Below are 21,185 nucleotides of genomic sequence, written 5' to 3' on the forward strand. Positions count from 1 at the left end.
TCAGGCTCAGACAACAACAAAAATGTTTTGCATAGTACTCAACACGGACGGTTAGCTAGCTTAGACCGCTTCTTTGTATAAATTTAATAAAGTAAATAATGTTAATCTCATTCATTTGACTGCTAAATTAATATTTTAACTTAGAGGTGTACTGGTATGGTTAATGTTTGTAGTATTCGCTTGGTGTAGTATGGATTATTTGGTGTGTGTTGTTTTATTAAACTTTCACTGGTAAAATGGTATTATAATACGGTAATATACGGTACACGAAAATGAAGAAATCTATTATTATTGATACTTTTTTAGCATTCAGTAACGTGATTAAAACAAATTACAATCAATAAAAAATATTCGCCTTCTAAACCGATGATTGAGTTTTCGATATGCATTATTTTTAGTAATCATCTAGTTTATACTCTATACATATAAAATGCTTTGTTCTGAATGACTGATTGGCGGATCAACACACAGTCTAAACCGATGATCGTAGAGACCTGAAACTTGGAGGAAACGTTAACACTAAGGGGGTGTAAAACGGGGACAAAAGTCGAAAGGAGAAAGCAAGGGAGGTGAAGGCTATAACGCGGTGGTCTTTACTTTTAAGCACAACAATGCGGGTGGGTATCAAGCAAGTATCTAATATAAAAGCAATTAAAACCCCTACAAAAACATTTCTCAATACATAAAACCGGATATCAATAATATCCTCTTATTACTTACATCAATTATATCTTCAATGTTAAATATCAAATATCCATTTGGCTTATTTAGCTAAAAAACAATAGCTTGTATTTCATCGAATAAAATTTGAAACTTTCGAATTATGGAGTACTTTAAAATGGGTATGGGAATAGTCTATGTTGAATTGCAACCACGGAGTTGAGTAAAGAAACATGGCGATAAATAAACAGGGAAGGCTAGGAGCTGCAAAAGACCGTGTGAACATTATAGCTTCAACACTAAATACGATTATATAATTTTAAACTTAACATGGCGAAAATCAGAACAGCAGTGGAAGATATAACAGAGCTAAATTTAATACAACATGAGTCAACCAGGACTTGTTTCAAAAAATCAGTTCAAGCGAATTCAGTAACATGAAAGGAACTGAGTCTGGAGTTACAGGCAATTACTGTCAGCTTCATAGATATACAGTATATACAGGATGATTATTAAATAGTATGCCATCTTAATGTTTCGAAAACGAAATAGAAAATCAAAAACGAAAAATTCATATCTGCTCATTTTTAGGGAGATTGAAAAAAATATCCTATTTAGTTTGTTTTTACAGGGACACATATGGCCAAACAGGGGTCAAATTTGTTTGTTTTTTTTAAAGCACTCTGTACATATTTTTTTAGTAAATTCTTATCCTTCATTGCAAAAAAAGTAACTTTTATTTAAAAAATAATCAACTTTTGCTTAAATTCTATTACATAAGTAGCTTAAAGCACGCTGTTTTAATATCTACTTCAACGCTCGGCTTATGAATGTCAACGCTATGGACGATATAAAATAAATAATTTCAATCGTACCCAGTCTACCCTATTTGATTTATGAATATTGAATTGTTCCAAGTCGAGCAATAACAATAATATTTTATACGCTCGCGACAGGAAATATGATAAAACTTAGCGTTTTTCCTTGTAAAGTTTTTCAAAAATTTATGTGAAGGTTAAGGATTATACACTCAAAATAGTGTGCATAATATCGTTTCAGACCTTCAATATTAATCTTACAATACTAGCCCTTGATAAAGTCACACTCATCGCTTAATCGATTAATATTTGTTTTTTTCTATTATTTAAAAATGAATAAATAAAATCTTTAAAATTATAAACAAAACTTAGTTAATTGTTAAAATAATTATTTGTCATTTTAACTATAAAAATGTCTTTTTGTTGTAGTAATACAAGTATTGTGTAAATTTTATATTTAATTTTATTAAGTAAATTTACCTACAAATTTGTTATTACATCGATCACGTAATCAAGCGATCACGTACAAAACGAATTTTAAAGAAATTTCCAAAATTAATTTTCATTCTTTGTGAGTGAAATAAATTATTTATATATCCTCCAAATATGTAATAAAAATTTTAATATTTTCATTAAAAATGACAAAAATATTACTCCAAAATAAAATACAGTAGAATCTCGATAAGTTAAAGTCCAAGGGAAACACAAAATATTTTAAGTTATAGAGGTTTTAAGTTATCAAGTGTCTATGTTAGGTAAAGGTTAATATAGAGGTATGTACATGTTTCTATGTACCCTAGTTAATATAGAGGTATGTACATGTTTCTATGTAGTTACTGAGGGCCTATACAGAGATTATTTATTTAAGTTATAGAGGTTGCGTCTTTTAAGTTATAGAGGTTTTGGGCTCTGATGGGAAGGGAACATAGTATTTTTTGAAGTAACAGAGGTTTTTATGTTACCGAGGTTTAAGTTATCGAGATTCTACTGTACTTTATAGTAGGTAAATAATATATTCTAAATATTTAGTCGCGGAAATGAAGCACTTAAATGCGAAAATTGGAACTTTAAGACGGATTGGAATACGGTTTTCTGTTTTCCATTCGTTAGATCGTCAAGAAATTTGCGACCTAAATTGATTTATAAGAAATAAAAAACAAATAATATGCATTTTAAATTAACCGTAAATACACTCAATTCACAATTCGGTTAATAGTGATGAAAATGATTGCAAACACGAATATCGCGACAGACTTTGTTTCCGAGGTACCTAGTGCTCAGGGTGAACGGTATCCTCATTCGCGAAAGTTATAAATTCGTTATATAATCAGTCCAAACTCGTTATCGGGGGATTTGAGGGTCACTGTACACGAATATTGCAACAATTTTATATTTGAACTATCTCTAACAGTTTATAAGATGGGTCCGTAGGAGCTATAAAACGGTCAGTTGACCCATGTTGCTCATTTACGAACTCGTCCTCAATTTTTACGTCCTGAGCACGCTATAAAAATTTCAGCTTGATATCTCTTTTTGTTTTTGAGTTATAATGTTGACGGGCGGACAGGCAACCGCAAATTGGCTAATAAGGTGATTTTTTAAACACCTACCTATACCAAAATTTTTATTCGTAGCACCAATATTTATGCGTTACAAACTAGAGACTAAACTAATTAGTATACCTTGATATATTTCATATACACGTGGTATAATACACTAATAATCAGTAGATAATTTGCTTGCACTAGAGTTGAAAATAAAAAAAGTTTATTAATCATAATTAAAGTTAAGGTAGTTGTCGTGGTACAATGTGCAACGTTTCCACGAGTACAGGCTTGCTTAAATATTATGGATCACTTAGCTACAAGTTATTATACTTTTAAAGCGCGCATATTCCATAATATATAATATATTGCGGAATATGCGCGCTGTAAAAGTATAAGAACTTGTAGCTAAGTGATCCATAATATTTAAGCAAGCCTGTACTCGTGGAAACGTTGCACATACAATATTCATGTGTACGTATACAACACCAATCCTAACACTCTTCTGCCTGACTCGCTACTATGTATACTTGCTTATAAATTGTTGAACTTGAACCATTTTTTAAAAATAACTAGACGGTCAAAAAAATTTTTTATTTTATTTTTTTTTAGAATCGAAACAAATCAATTAATAGACTGTTAGTTTTTGGAAAATATCTGACATTTAGTTTATTTGTTTATAAATTAATAACTATTAAAAGTATAAAGAGTGTATACCACACATGTTAAATATCGAACTTTTAATTAAATTTATCTCGGATTCTAGACGGTCAATCAGATTCAATTTTAAGGGTAATTGTATAATCATGTCTTTAGTAAGTACACAAAAATTTAGAATTTTCTGACGCTACTCAAATATCGCGACAACAACCTTAATCAAGTACTTACCTATGTAAAAAAAAATGATCACTTTAATGGGACACTTTGTATTGAAAAAATTAAATTTTATGAATTAAATGGTTATTATAACAAAACATTTTTTTTATTAAAAGTTTATTATTATAGAAATTAATTGATAGAAATTTCTATTAAATTCGATGTACCTATCTCCTAAATATTAGATAACCAAAATGTTGAATAAAGAATTGTTAAATTGGACAAGCTATGTACCTAAATACCACACAAATCCGTTATATAATAAATATATACATTATAGTAGTCTATTCATTGTAATTTATTTAATTAAAAAAATATCAGATTAATTCTTTTAATTAATTTCTTTCTTTATGTTTTTAGTAGGTAAATCTGACATACAAAATTATGGGTTATTTTTTTTGTGACATAATACATAAATAATATCTTCGTCTTTATTATTTTTTTATTGATAAATTAAGAAATCCTATGCTTGCCAAATTTGGTTGAAATGTAGGAAAGTGACATTCATGAACGAATCGTATATTTTCCTCTGTAATAATTTTCTGGATAGATCAAATCTATCGAAGTTATTCGCAATTAGCTTTAACATAAACTTTTATTAAACTAGTTTGTTTGTTTGAATCAATAATTTCTTTTATTCTACAGAGTTGAAATTTGACAATGAATTTTTATGGTAGACATCACTTGATTCTTTCCATTTTCCTCGCTTCCACCATATTTGATGTATTCAATTAAAAAAACTTTCTCTTTTTCCAACGGAATTTTCGACATGTTGCTTCATTTCCGATGATAATGCATTTTTAATGGTAAGTAGAGAGAGTTTTGTTTTTACATAAAAAGGTATCATTAAACCTTTAAAAATATTACCCTAAGATTCCAGAAAAGAAAAAAACAATGTTTTTGAGGATATGTATAGTAAATCATCGGGTTTTTTTTAATGCGTTTTTTTCAGTTTCACTTTTTTCATAATTTTTCATAAATTTGGCACTAATATTTTTAAGCGTTACAAACTTGGGACTAAACTTAGTATACTTTGCATATTACATACATGCATGATATAATATGTGTCATCTGGTTATTAAATGTAGGTCGACCTTGATCTTATACCGTCTCCTGTAGGTACTCATAGTCAAAAGCGTTGGAATTGAAGTCCGTGTAGTTAAATATACAGCCCGTATAAATTATCTACGCAGCTGGTATGAGGAACTAAACTGCAAATAAAAACATCACAAAACTGCACAATAAATTTTAAAAATCAAATAATGGTGTTCTAATTATTGGCGAGAGAAAAACAAAACCCAAAGTAATTTGTTATTTATATATATTGAATTTTTATAATCAGAAGTTACTATTGTTGAATAATGAATTATTATATTATTTACATAAAAATTAAATACAAGGCAGTATCAAATTAAAAACTAAAAATATATATATAAATGTTTTTATAATATTGGATTATATATGAATAATATATATAATTAATATATTTAACAGAAAATTTATCTCATTTATAAATGCCTTCTTAAATGAATTTTAAAAACTGAATAAAAAAAATGTTTTTGCAATAATTATAATTTCTTAAAGAAGTTTTCTTCGGTGACTAAAACTTCATTATAAATATTTACAACTTTTTAAATAAAATAAGATATTGTACAACAATTTAGGCAGAGTTTTTTTTAAATAAATTTTTATTTTTAAAATATTATACTTTTAAAAACTTCTCTTAAATATTTATACAATAATTAAATAATATTCATGTAATTTGCAATTATTGGCACAGTTAAATATTTTAATAAATATATAATCTGGGAGTTGACAATTAAAATTATAAAATTATTGAATATAAATGCAAACCAATAAAATGATTTAATTAAATTATTATTAAAAATGAAATGATTTATTTTCAAAATGCTTGACGTCATTGTGTAGGAAATTGATATTGGACTAATGTAATGTAAAATAAAACGTTGGCTACAAATATTTTAAAAGGAAATCAAAGATGTATTTTTATAGATCATAAGGGTTGAACTTTTACCACTTTTTATTCACATACGAGATAAGACAGATACTTGAAAAATTATCCAAAAAATTAAAAAATAGTGCAAATATAATTTAATTTCTCTTTATTTCCAGTTAACTGCTTAATTTTTTTAGCCACAATTATTATTTTTTTGATAAATCTTTTTATGACATTAGATAAAAAAAAATTCTAAACAAAAATAAATTAACAAAAAATATTTGGATTAATAGTTTCAAAAACTGCGGATATCATGATGCCGATAATATAATATTGAGAACTGAAGTTTACAAAATTTTAATAGCCCCCGACAAATGTGGATTTTTATTTGTAACTTTCTCCAACCTGAACCGATTTTCTTTATACATAGCTAAGAACACTCTCCATTAACTTCACAGATACTCACATAGCAGTGATAAACTTATAACATCCCTTTTTTTCGTCGGGGATAAAAATAATAATTAATGTAAACTTTTTTTTTACCCAACGACGAAACACATACCCAAAATACAGCAATTTTTTTGGTTAAATAATAATAAATTCAAATAAAAAAGAATGTTTTAATATTCCAGAATAAATTTCATAAATTATTTAAAATTATATTACAAAAAAAAATTTTTTTTAACATTTATTAAAGATTTTGTCAACTCCTTAATTGGGATATCTTATTTTAAAGTTAGTGTAAATTTGATTGAGTAAGTATTTAATACCTACTTTACGATTTTTGTTCATAGTTTCATCAAATATTTAGCTTATTTTTTGTTACAACAATCTTCTAATCGCACTACAGATGTAAAAATAACACTCATACGTGAAATGTTTCAAAATCGAATTTACTCCAGCTCTAAAATAATTATTTTTAAAGTCTTTTATTCTTTTTCAACATATTTAAATGACTTTTTTTGCATTTCAACGTCGTTTTATCTTATCGATGCAATTTTTTAAGATATTTTATTGTCTCGATCATTTATAAAAAATAATGGAAAAATGGAGCTTTAATGTACAAAGAATGACCTAATAATAACTATTTCTTAAGAGAATTTTTGACTAGGAATGTTTATTTTATCAAAATGCGTTTCATATTTCATTTTGCTTACTGTCAAAATTTGGCCTTGGTAGCCTTTAGAATTATTAGGCCATTATGTACAAAAATTTAAAACATTCCTTGAATAATATGGTTGTTGCGACACTATAGAAAAACAAAACATCATTTTTATACTTACCCAAAATGTTTATGGCATTATTGTGATAATTTCATCCATAAAAAATTACGAAAAAATAAGCAAGCATTATCGCATTTTCTATTTTTTGTTTAATAATATATTATTTAATCATTGCATCATATTTTTAATGAATAACAATAAATTTTATATACTCTTCGAATTTCGAAAGAAAATCTAAATGTTTTTTTATTTTATTATTATTTTTTTTTAAATCAAAATTTTATATGTGAGATCAAAATTAATGCAAAGAAAATAGTTACATAAAAGGTGGCGTTTCAAAATTAGTGATGTGTTTATTTGTTTTTAAAAAAGGAATTTCTGAATTACGTTTTACATCGAAACTGAAATTCCTAAACGAATCTAAAATATCTAAAACGAGTTTATAAAAAAAATTCCCCAAATCTTCAATATAAAATTTGTATCATTTTGAGTTTTTCGGACGTGTATATTTTAACAATTTTATAGAATTTTTTGGGAAACTTTAACTAAAATCTACTTTTCTCAATAAGTACAAAAATAAATTAAATATGTAAAAAACGATTAAAAAAAATTGGAAAATTAAAATTTTCCAGCATGGTTTGATTTTTTTCCACAAATAAAGACTAGATTTAGAAGGTAAAATATTATTTTTTTTCTTGTTTGGTTAAATGAAGTCCTTTTCCATCTTTGTGTTCTTTCCTGAAATTCTTGTTTGTACAATTCCTGTACATACAAGCCATAAAAACTGAAAACAAGTCAATATATGGTCAAAATAGCTGCCTCACTTAATTTGGTTAATATTGATAGAAAATATTATCTCAAAAAAATGTATGCACGTATTTCAAAAATTATCGCGGTTTGGTCGATCGCTTAGCCTTACGTCACACGTGTTATATACATTATCCAAGATAAAAGCATTTAAGATGATTATTTGGTATTGACAAGAAGTAGTGAGCCGATTCTATTTTTCATTCCATGTATTATTTGTCCAAATTCATATTACAGAATGAATAAGCAAAGTAAATAAAATTATCCCCCATGTTCATCGTGAGCTGCCGTTCGAAGCAGGTATAATCCGCGTTCTTATGAAAGAAAATATAAATTTGAAAATTTAAGTAAAGGATAATCAACTTCAAATTCCTTAAAACAAAACAAATCTGATAATTTTTACAAAGGAATCTGTTTAATTTTAATTTCCTTCTGAATATTGTATTTTAGCTATACATATTTTCATAGTTAATCGACTCACAGATCCCATATTGTATACACATTGTCATTTTCGTTTCAGAGAGCTTATACACCGTCCGCATTTCCATCTAGAACTTCATGTAACAACCAATAATATGCCATTATTTTTTTTTTAACTACCAAAAATCATAACCTTTTTAAATAATAATATAATAATTTACTATAAAATATATGGATTATAATTGTTTTAAAAATTAGCATTGTGATGTGTGGCTAAACTGAACAAATTCGAGTAACTAAAATCAAATTCGGAAAAACCTATAACTTTTGTTTATTTGTTTTTTTTTATTTTGCCTTATTTTAAGTATTATTAAAAATATGTGTGGTGTGTATTCATTTATTTTTCTCAAAAATTTATTTATTTAATTTTTTTTAAATATACGATGTTTTACTTTTTAAAATTTTCATTATTGTAGTTTGGTTGACCTCTTAATAATTAACACGAACATGGAATGCTTTTTCTAAAATTTTGTACATAAGTTCATAATTTTTGAGGATACACAGTAAATATTAAAAAACTGCTGCCATCTAATGGAAATTATTATTATTAGTTTATGTTTACACGTTTTCATGACTTTAATAAAGGTAAAAACCCATTGGGGGTTTTAACAGCAACAGTAGTATGTTAGCGCCGCGCTCATTATTATATTATTAATATGAGTTTTCATTATTATATTATTAATATGAGTTTTCAAACAATTATTTCATAATTTATATAAAAATATTGCGTATATTTTTTAATAAATAACATTATTATATAAAAATATAGGCAATATCATTATGAACTCATCGTGTAAAAACTCATATTAATAATATAATGAAAAGATTTAGAACTGATAAATATTTCCACACACGGCCCTAAATTTTTACTTATGCACGCAACGAATACTTTGCTTTTTAATTAAACCAAAATTTCAAAAAAGATTATAACTTTCTTTAAAAATGCTTAGGTACAAAAAAATTTCACGAAATATAACGTAAAATTTTTACATGAACTTTGACGTTAAATAAAATTTAAGTTACCAAAATACACCAAAAATGTTATTGTTGTTTCTTTTCTTATGGCGATTCTTTACCGAGATACAAATACAATAAAAAAAGAAAAAAAGGCAAAAACTATATTATTACAAGTCAATCATACAAGTTAAAAAATTAATATAAAAGCATTACAAAATGGCGCAGCAAAATGGGATGGAAAGCGAATGAACTTTTTTAAGTACAAAACCACACACACTTCCGAGACATACAATTAACAAACTGTAAATAGAAAGTCTAGTAAAATTGCAAAAGGAATAATAGAAGGTGAGCCATTTAGTGCCTTTAAGATTCAAATTGATTTAAGGGATGAACAAAATGTTAGCATAGATTTTTGAAAATAATTTGACAAATTTAAGAATCGCACAAATAGTTTTCCAATTTAACATAAGCATAAACACATCTACTGCAAATAACCACGATATCCGAATCAAGACTCCGGGCAAGATTCATAGACTTTGCTTGAAAAATTACTATAAGCAAAAGTATTATAAGCAAACTAATGTTGATAAGAATAAATAAAGAACAAGGTGCAACTTAAAACGTATTGAATTGACAGCTGAATAAGATGATTATAATATTCGTTTGAATATTACTCTATTTAATCTATGTTTAACCACTCCTTTTTCGATATTCATTCCTATTCCCTTCACATCAGTAAAATTTTTGTTTTTTGATACCGCAAAGAATTATTATGAATACTGCTCTTATTTCCATGTCCGCCGTAACTTAAAAATACTATTCAGTATTCATAATCCATTCCACATAAAGGTAATGTAAGCTACTGTGCAACTCAAGTGTCTTTGCTTTTCATGAAGCTAAATAATAATGGTTGTGCAACTTGAATAGTGAGGTAATAAATATGATGATGAATTTTAATATACTAAGTTGGCACTACATTTTTGTTAACTAAAATCTATATTTACAAAATGGTAATGAACATGGAAAAGTTAAAAGTATCATTAAATTAAATTTGTTCATCCCTTAGATTTTTGGGGAGTAATAATAGTGTAGAGCAAATACCTTCAAAGTAAAAAAGAAATTGCACAAAATAAAATTTCTTTAAATGAGGGCCTAGGGCCTAATTTGTGATATTTCCTCATTTTTAGGTAAATTAACGAATATTTCTCCAATTTGAAGGTCGGTATACAAAGATAGCGTATAATATTCGTTGAGATTTTTCTAATTTTTTTGTTGATAAGCTGTTAAAAACAGAAGACATATGTAGTTTTTAAACTTTATTACTTAATCTAAACTTTTTTGTTATCATTTCAGCCCTGTTAAAAGCTAAAATTACTATCTTCATTCTATAAAATTAAAAGCAAGGTATCCTATTTCTAATGCCTGTTTTATAATCCAATAAAAATTTGATTGTCAGATCTTTTATTAAATTTGAGGAAGTTCACAAGATATAGTGGCATTTGCTTTACAAAGAGTTTTTACATTTTTTTTTACAAAGAGTTTCAAATTCAAGGGACCTTTGAGTTTGCCACTCATATATATATGTATCTACCATGAAACATTCTTATAATTTTTTTTTTTAATTTACGTTTTCGGGTATTCATTTCCCATTTTCTAAAATTCACATGACAAAATTTTATATTTTTCCTATAAAATGTAAACCAAAAAATTATCCTCTATGTAATTACTTCTTCATCAAAGCATTTTTTTTAAATTCAGATGTTTTCACTTATCATTTGAGAACTTAATGGAAACGACAGTTTTATGAGTATTTTTTATTCCTAATATATAATTGGAGAAAGAGGAAAAAGATTCGCATAAAAAACAATGGCTTAATAAAGAAAAATGATTGATAAATAAATTGTGTGAAATAAGCAAATATCTAAGATCTAAAGAATAAAAATCAGTCTGAGAATATATATTTAATTAATAAATGGCTCCATAGATTATCATACGACATGGGAAAATATCATCGACCATTTTCTAAAAAATACAAAAATATCTACTTTCCTTTAAAGGCTTTTTGGTATGGTATGCCGCGAAGGTAACACACGTTAGTATAAAATAGAAAACTTTTCTAAAGACTCATGACAATGACGCCATTTTTAGCCATACTGTTTTAAAACTATTTTTTACTTTAAATTAAACGCTATATTTGTTATGTCAAACAAAGAACATTGATGTAAAACAGTTATAAGAAAATTTTAGAGTACAGTTAATTATTTCTCTTTACCTTAAAACTAACTTTAGCTACTTAAATGAGTTGTGATATCGTATACATATTGTGTTCCATGTTTGACAAAATGAAAATGCGTGTAATTTGAAAGAAAAGTATTTTCTCTCATACTGGTGACTTCGAAATTGCTTTATATTAAATGTTTAAACAAAAATTCTGGTCAAATATGCTTCGCTATTGTTTGCTACATATGTAATTACTAATTTGAACCATCTTGACTTTTTTTACCCGATCTTCTGCACCATTATTTTTAAAGTTCTCTTACTAGCATTATTAGGAAAGCGAAGAGTCTGATAAAATCTGTTTAAGCACATAATAAAAGGCAAATTTAGAATCATCGTATGGATGCAAAATAAGGCAAAAATTCGAACATATTGTCTTGACTCTAAACTAAAGGAGACCCCTTGATACAGTTAACGAAAACTACTTTGTAATAAAAAAAAATGTGAGCCTTAGAAATATCGGGAAATGGACAAAGGTTTACTGTAGTAGACACTCTGTACTCAAAATCTCTCTCAGAAACAAAAAAAAAAAAAAAAAGAAAAAAAGAGAAATAAAAATTAATTAGCACCTCTTGCGTATACAAGACCGAAAAACGCACACACATTTACACATTCACTCGCATAACTTCAAACATAACCTGTTCTTGTTCATTTGATCAATCGACCAAGATTAATATTTTATATACAACCATCTGGATGTTGGCTTTGTCCTTTACGTCCCATTTTACCTTTACCCTGTTCGCTATTCATTTTTGGCATATCGACACTACTTCGCCGTGGATTACCCAGCGTTACTAGTGCACTTGCTACCGCCAAACCAGCAGATTGTCCAATTGGTGTATATAGCTCCCCACCAGTAGGTAAACGTACTAGTAAGGATAGCACAGCGGCACGATTTCCAGCGCACGGTTCTAACGCTATAGGTGATGGAGAATCTTTTTTATTACGTTTTGTGTTTAAGTTACTGTTGTTACGTGTTGATTGAATAATATTTTGTTGATCAGTCCCAGTAGTTGTTTGATACAGTGTGTTATCGTGTGGTTCGATTTCTACAAGAACCTGTGAGAATGGTCGGGAAGCCATTTGCTCCATTTCAACAATAATACGTTGACGACGTCGATACATATCATATTTTTGTTTAATTTTCCACATTATGGCTGCTACTAAAAGTAATGCCAAGAAACATCTAGAAAGAAAAACAAAATTGATCAATGTAGGTTGATTAGATGACAACTGATAATTTTAACTCAACGATTAAAACCGTATGAATTGCATCCACTTTTTGTCGTCTGAATTTCACTTATGTTCTTAATACTGGCTATGTAAGTATGTTAGTTAGTTACTATCTTTATTTAACCAAGCCGTGGCCACGTTGTGGAAAAAACATAAGAGAAGGCTGGCATGATCTGTAGTTATATAACAGTAGTCATGATACTGGTTCCTATTAACTTCTCATTTATCACAATTGATAAGAAAAAAAATTATAATAAAGCAGATAATTTGAATTCTTGGATAACAATTAAAAAAGAACTACATTCGTTTGTCATGCAAGCCAGTTTAGTAAAAAGCAAATAATCAAACTTATTGCATACCTTTATGAGTGAAAATTTCCCGTAATAATAGGGTTAATTTGCTAAAAGATGCTATTTTTAGTATTCGAGTACTGTGAGCAAATAAAATTATTATAAATTTGCTGCCGCAACAGAGTTTGAACAAGCAATTTAATGATGATTTAACTGCCAATTTATAGGTAAGAAGGCAATAACCAGTTATGTACGTAAAGGTTTTAGGCAGTTTGATCTTTCAAATTACAGGTAAATGTTGTCAAAATTTTTATAAAAAAAAATGGAAAATTTTTCTAGATTCCTATGTGTATTTAACTCCCTTTCTTCGATTCCAAGAATAATGCTTAGAGATTATAGAAATTAAATAAATAAACTTAATGAGTCTAATAAATAGAGTTAATTGATAAAATCCCATTATTATTATTAGGAAATATGTAGTAAAAATTAAAAATTATACTTACGATGAAAACGTGATAAAAAATTGTTGTAAATTTAATTTTGGATATTGCGAGAATGAGATTGTAATCCATAATGGCGGTTGGAAATCATATACATATACATAAAAAACAGTTTGTGTGACATTATCTTCTAAACCAAAATTAAAATCAGATTTTGAGAATTTTGTTCGAAAATTTGTGCAGTTATGTGCTGATAATACAGCCTTTTCAACATTATTCGCTGATTTCACCGTTATATTCATTTTAGCTAATACAGAACATGTTATGGTAAAATCGGCATCAATATCTGGTTTTATCGGTGAATTACGAAAATTAATTTGTGTATAATGGCGATCCTCTTTTTTAGATAGATTAAATGTAAATTGATAATCAATTGTTAATTCATCTGAAACAGATAATTGTAAATTAGAAATTTCTAATTGTGAAGAATTTATTTTTAAAATTCTCAGAAAACCAAACTGAAATTTTATAAGTTAACTAAACTTAATTTTAAATTTATAAGGCGTTCTCTAAAGACTAGATGTATAAAATTCACACCGCTTCGCGCATTTTTTACGTATCAAAGTTACTACGCGTAAAATTAGAAAAAAAATCATATAACGGGGATAGAAAGCGGTATAATTTTTGAAGATACATAATAATTTAAAATGCAGGTTGCTTCAGTGTAGTATTTCAGTGAATTTTTTTCTTGCTGATCTACTTACAATAACACGATCCTTTGTTTACTGATGGATCTCCCGTATAATGATTAGGTGCATCACATTTTTCACAATGATCACCAGTAAGACCTTTAGTTGTACAATAACATTTACCCGTCTCATGATTACATTTCGTAGCTTGTCCATTACATTGACATGGTTGACATCGTCCACCATTTACAGGATTACCCCAATAACCATCACGACATTTTTCACAATGTGCTCCAATTGAGTCATTACGGCATGGCATTATGCATCGTTCAAATGTATCACATGTTGAATGGCCATTACATTGACATTTTGGACAATTTGTAAAATGCCATCGTTCAGAAGGACATGTACTTGATGGCAATGAATGGTCATGTAAATTGGGACCTTGATATCCACCTGCCATGCAAGTACCTAGCCCTGTGCGGGATCCATCATCGCACCATCCACACGCTGGATCATCTCTACATTGCGCGCACGATGTATAATACGCACACTGGGAGACTGCACCACCTGGATTTCCACTACGGCAACGAGTATTAACTGTCGTCCATTCACGGCATTGTCCGTAAGGGAATGATATTATGTACGCATTTTTATCAACACAACGCCCTTCATTTTGACACCAAATACATTCTTCCTGCGTACAATTTGTACATGATGTTAAATCCGAGCAAACCGTTGGACACGAAATCGGTTCTGGTTGTTGAACGTGATGTTGTTGTTCAGAAATATTACGCGATGCACTACAATGTGATTCATAATCCCAATGACATGGATGGTTTGCTGAACATGCTGTACAAGTGTGAAGAGTTCGGCAAATCGGATTTGGATCTGCCGGGCAGAGTGATAAATTCGTAATCGGGGCTGAAACACCGGTTGTATTACGACAACGTTCTTTTGAACAATAACTTCCGCACCATTTACATCCCCAAGTGGTTTGGACACAGCTAAAACAATCTGGTAAGGCAGAACAGCGTTCAGTATTTAAGAAAATTGTATGAGCAATTGATGTACGATTCTCTTCTGGACATCGCATGTAATCTTCACGATCTTTTGATAACAATGCTGGAGGAACTTCAGCAATTGAAAAACACTTTGCACCACGTCGTTCCCATACACATTTTACGCCAGGCTTGTTATTTAAACAATCAGATTGCGTTTTAAAATAGGAGCAATTTCCCGGAGTATATTTTAGAATATCTGATAGCATTTGCCCATCAAAACCACCATAAATGTACATAGAACCTTCAAAAGTTACAGCGGAATGTCCAAATCGAGCTAAATCCGCTTGTATTTCAACTGGTGTTGATAACATTGTCCACGAATCACATAAAACATCGTATGCCAAAAACTCACTACTGTAACATTTTGCCCCATAACTTTGAGACGTATCGTTATGAGTATATCCGCCAAAAACCATCATTAAACCACGATTTATGAACAATGCAGTGTGTAAATATCGGGCCGAAGGTGCATTCGTTAGCATTGTCCATACTTTCGAGTGTGGCTCATATGAGTATAATTTCGGATTTAATACTTGAGTCGATTCACTTTCCGAGACAATTCCACCATAAACATAAATTTTCTGGCTAAATGGATCATATGCACTGCTATGGCCATAACCACCTTTAACAGGAAACCCTTTTGTTTCGACAATTGTCCACTCTCTGGTACCAAAATAGTATTCTTGTACCGTATTCAAGTACCCAAATTGTGGTGAATGTCCAAAAATAACAATCATCCGATCTGATTTCTTGTTACCACTCGTAAACACGGTTGCAGTATGACCCGAAGATTTTAGAGGGCCACATAACGAGTAGGAGGAATTACATGGTAAAGCTTTTACTGTAATATTTTCCCATATTTTGGCACTGACATCAAATGCCCATAATTCTTTAGTAGCACCACGATTCCCCCAAACACCGCCGTATACAAAAACTTTATCACCATATAAGACACTTGAATGTCCATAACGATGTCCAGGGCCAACACCTTCGACTTGTGGAGTTTCCCAAACATTACCATTAAAATCGTATGTGAAAATAACAGCTGATGAAGGTGTACCAAAACTTTGTCCAGATACTACGTATAATGTATCACGCCATACAATAGCGCCAGCGCTTGCAAATCCTGGTGGTGTATAATCTACCGGCGTAATAGACACCCAGTAACCTTTTTCAACACGTTGACTACAATCAGCACCAGTCCAAACACCTTTACATTCGCAACGATGGTGTTCCCATGAACATTCACCATGCCCCTAAAATTCAAAAAGGGAATACATTATTTTAAATTTTAACTAAGCTAATTGTAAACGTGTATGAAGATGCCAACATTTAAAATATATATGGGGAGGAGATGTGATGTCCATACAAAAAAAATGACTAAACCTAACGAATGGGAAAAAGAAGAAACGGAAAGATAGTTTACATCCAGCGTTTCAAATCACACATGTTCGCGATTGTTTTTCAGCAAGTATTTTTGTAGTTAATGCAGTTAAGTAAAGTTACATTAGTTAGAACTTGTTTTTCCTTGTATATATATATCAAATATATCAAATTTAGTCCCATATTTGTAATGCTTGAATTTGAAAATTTGAATATTGATGGTACTAAAAAAATTTTGGTATGAGTGTTCATAAAATAACCTAATTAATCCATTTTCGTTTATACAATCGTCCGCCTGCCTGTACGTCAACACGGTAACTCAAATCACAAAGAGATTCTGATCTGAAATTTTTATAGCGTACTCAGGGTGTTTAAGTTCATAAATGATCAACATAGCTCTATCTATCTCTTATATTATTCTCGGTTTACAAGAATAATTTAAGAGACCTACGGACCAGTGACCCTATTAGCCTATGTTGATCATTTATGAACTTAAACACCCTGAGTACGCTATACAAATTTCAGATCAGAATCTCTTTGTGATTTGAGTTACCGTGTTGACGTACAGGCAGGCGGACGATTGTATAAACGAAAATGGATTAATTAGGTCCGTAGGATCTATCTATCTCTTATATTATTCTTGTAAACCGAGAATAATATAAGAGATAGAACAAAAGTTTAAAGAGTGCTTAAAATTAACTTTAGAATATCTTCAAATTTTGATTAATTCTGTGAGTGATAAAAATGGTCTTTTGCCCGACAAAGTTGGAAAAATCTGGAACAAAGTATTTTATGCAGAATTTCCTCGGCAATTCGAGATAATAGTTTTGCTTCGATCAAACATCGGTTCCATTTGCTTTTTTTTAACAATTTAAAAAAAATGAACATTTTTATTCAGACTTTCGCTTATATAGATCGATTGTAGAGTACTCAAAATTAACCTTAGAATATAATTTTGATTAATTCTGTTAGTGATAAAAATGATCTTTTGAATTAAAATTACATTAATTTAAATTTTGAAAACAAAATTTGAATGATACTATACTTTGGTCTAAGCGCCGTTTAAATTATAAGTATTGTCAATATAAGTTCTGAAATTGATATTTACCTTTTACGGCTTATAATACAAAAAAAAATTAGTTATTACAAAAATTCATCGAGAAGTTATTGTTGAGGAAAAATTTCTCTGCAAACAAAATTAAAATATAGCTTAATTTTTGCAGCATCAATAGTAAAAGGTAAAAAAACAAATTCCTCGTGCAATTTGGATTGGTTCATGAGCAAAAGCGAATCTTATAAAGATTTCGAGTATAGATTTTGAGAACATTAGAATTATGAATGAGTAAATCTAAATATCTCGTTATTTTATAAATTGTTATAGGATCGAAATGGGAAGAAGTAATAATAGTTAAACTCGTGAGCTAAATAGAAGTTTTAGTCTTTGAATATAAGTGAATTAATTTTTTATTTTTTTATTTACTTTAATAAGGAGAAGTCTTAGAACAAAATAAAACGGTAAACAGAATTGCTAGGCGGGTAGGGCCACGATACACATCTAGTTCAATAACAAGAAATTATTAATGGCAATTGATGCTACACAGTTATAATATAAACATAATACATATGTTCTCATATTTTTATATATGTGTACTACTAGTGTGTCATATTCAAAAAGAACCGGATATCGATGACACCCAACCAAACAATATGGTAGTGTAGCAAAACAGAAGCAGCAGCTGGTTTATTAAATACATATTCACACATATTCTCTCTATCTTTTGATATTTATGATGTTATTAAACATAAAAAATAAAAATAAAGCATCTGTCTTCGCGTCTCATTTGTTACATTATGATATAATATTTATCATAGCTGAGCGGTATACCAATATTAGATTACTAGCGTAAATGACACAGAAGTTGGAATTGATGGGACATTATCCGAGAATTTAATGGTCCAATTCCTTAACTTCTTATCCACAGGAAATCATCACCCTGTAGCGACTAGCTAGCTTAATAGTAACGAATTCAAAAATTATTTTGAGTTTTAAACAATTGAAAACAACGTGTTTTTCAAATGAAATAGTTATTGAAATGCCCTGTTATACCGCTTTCTTTTCTTAACACGTTCTATCTTTTCATATTAAATTCAAAATAATCGAAGAAATAAAACAGAAAAACAAGGACTGGTCTTACCAAGGAATTGACTGCTCGTCAGTTGATTTTTATGGAAGCCGGTGGAAAATGTTACTGAGTGTACTCAATAAACATACATACAGTGGGGCAGAATTATCCTACTTCCGAATACCACATTCTCTTTATTTAACATTTAAAAAAAATATAATAAAATTGGATTTCATATTTTAGACAATTCTCAGTATTTTTTGACTTTTGACATTTTTTACCTTACCACACCGATTTCGAGATTTAAGCTTTTGAAAAATAAAAATGCGGATATTCGCCAAAATATAATATCTAATGACATTCAAATTAAAATTTTAACCGAAACCACGAAATAATCTTTATTTGAATAAATAACGAGTTTTCTGAGAAAATTCACATTTTTTCAAATGCTTATATCACGAAAACGGTGAGGTAAGGTAAAAATGTTAGGGTTCAAAAAATGCTGAGAATTGTCCAAAATATAAAATCCAATACTTTTTTAAATGTTCAATAAAGAGAATGTGTTGTACAGAAGTAGGGTAATTCTGTCCCACTGTATGGGCATAAATTGAAAAGGCAACAGTTCGCATGTTTATTGAGTATACTCAGTATTTTCTACCGGCTCCCGCCTGTCGCACCGTATGGGCGTAAATAGAAAAAGCAAAAGTACACATGTATATTACTCTAATCATCTTAGGGTTTCACCTCGAAATCCAACGGAATAAGCTGAATTTTTGTAAAAACCTTTATTTTGATAGTACAAATGTTGTCTCAAAAGTCAAATATGGTCAGGTGTGAGCGTTCTTAGATATTCAAGGTCAAAGATCGCAAAAATCAGTTTTTTTTATAACATCTCGTTTCCTTTGTGTTCAATCGTATTTATATTTATTATAAAAGTTGTAGAAGATAAAATTCTCTACAAATTTTTCCTAATACTTTTTTTAGGACTTATCACTGTATCAATAATACCCTTTGTATGTATTCTGTCTGTTGCCTCTTCATAAAGTTTCATGAAAGTTTAAATCCGAATAAAAATTAAAATGCAGAGGAGATTAAATGCAACCCTATCTAGCTTCGCTCACTATATCTCGCTGTGGATATTTTACACCTTGATAATCGCTGTTTGATATATAATCCCATTTATTAAATTGACGATTTATTTATTATACTTACATCTTTTAAAAAGTAATAAATATTTTCTCGGAATCACTGCCCAGTTTTATTTTAATATTACATTTATGCTATTATCCTGATGATTATGATATTAGAAACATGCCGAGAAAGAAATAACAATAAATAAAAATATAATATACATTATATTATAATATGTATCATGTATAGAAAAACTAGAGGAATTTTTATTCAGTAATTCAATCAAGCGCATATTATGGTTATATACAATACAATAAGTTGCAAACTAAAGATTGAAACTTAATATCAAATAACCAATATTATTTTATTTATGTTTTGTGTTTAACTACTGTTCGTGAATAAATATTTAAGTTAAATATAAAAAAAAATTTATATTGATTTTAACTTGATTTTACAATAAAATATGTATATTTTAAGGAAAAACATTAGTTTAATATTAAATTCTAAATCTATTTATAGTTTCTACTTTAAACAAGGTTTCTAATTGTTTATGTTATTTATTAGAGTACCGTAGCTTTGATTAAATCCTAAAGGTACTAGAACAGATGATCCCAGCAAAAATAACTCATGAAGTTCATGACAGACCCGTGTGTAAGAATCATCCAAGAGAGAGTTCAAACTTTGGTTTATCATGTTAGGTCATAAAGTCAATAAAAACGGGAAACTCTTTTTCCGTGACAACACTTTATTATGTCAAAATGTGATATCCAGTAACTATTTTTCAGTAAGATAATTCTGCGAGGTACACAAATTAAATTTTCTAAAAGTCTGTGCGCATCGACCCTTACGAGGATTAACTGTTTAGCCGATTTACCGACATTGATTATTTAAAGTATGCTTTGAGACAACGCAAAGTTGAAAATGGGGGTTAATTCATGCTGTTGCCACAAGTAAAACTGCCAAAACGCGAAGCATTTGGAAGACAATTGGAAACGCATCTTCATTGCAAATATCGAGTGCTTCGATTGAATTTTTGACGTTCAGTCCGGCAAGGCGTTTTCATTCAAGTTTAACTTCGGTGATCCAGATGTCACGGAAATCATCGCGCAAAATTAAAGAGTATGGTTCAAAAATTTGAGTGCAATTAAATTACATTCACTCACGTCCTATTGATAAAAGCGACGAATATTCATGATCAACAGTCTCAAGATTTATATATTTATGTCACAAAAA

The 21,185-nt window shown here is 29.1% G+C and overlaps 1 protein-coding gene across 1 annotated transcript in view; it reads right to left on the reverse strand.

Moving 5' to 3' along the window:
• Positions 1-11,231: 11,231 nt before the first annotated feature.
• LOC123305685 (attractin-like protein 1) overlaps positions 11,232-21,185 on the reverse strand; it is a 29,151-nt gene continuing 19,197 nt past the window's right edge. The window contains exons 3-5 of the mRNA XM_044887473.1: positions 14,327-16,571; positions 13,626-14,007; positions 11,232-12,785 (exon numbers count right to left, since the gene is read on the reverse strand). Of these exons, the coding sequence (XP_044743408.1) occupies positions 12,278-12,785; positions 13,626-14,007; positions 14,327-16,571 (3,135 nt within the window). The 3' untranslated portion in view covers positions 11,232-12,277. The remainder of the gene's footprint in view (positions 12,786-13,625; positions 14,008-14,326; positions 16,572-21,185) is intronic.

Source organism: Chrysoperla carnea, chromosome 1 (genome assembly GCF_905475395.1).
Source record: "Chrysoperla carnea chromosome 1, inChrCarn1.1, whole genome shotgun sequence".
NCBI classification, from domain to species: Eukaryota; Metazoa; Arthropoda; class Insecta; order Neuroptera; family Chrysopidae; genus Chrysoperla; species Chrysoperla carnea.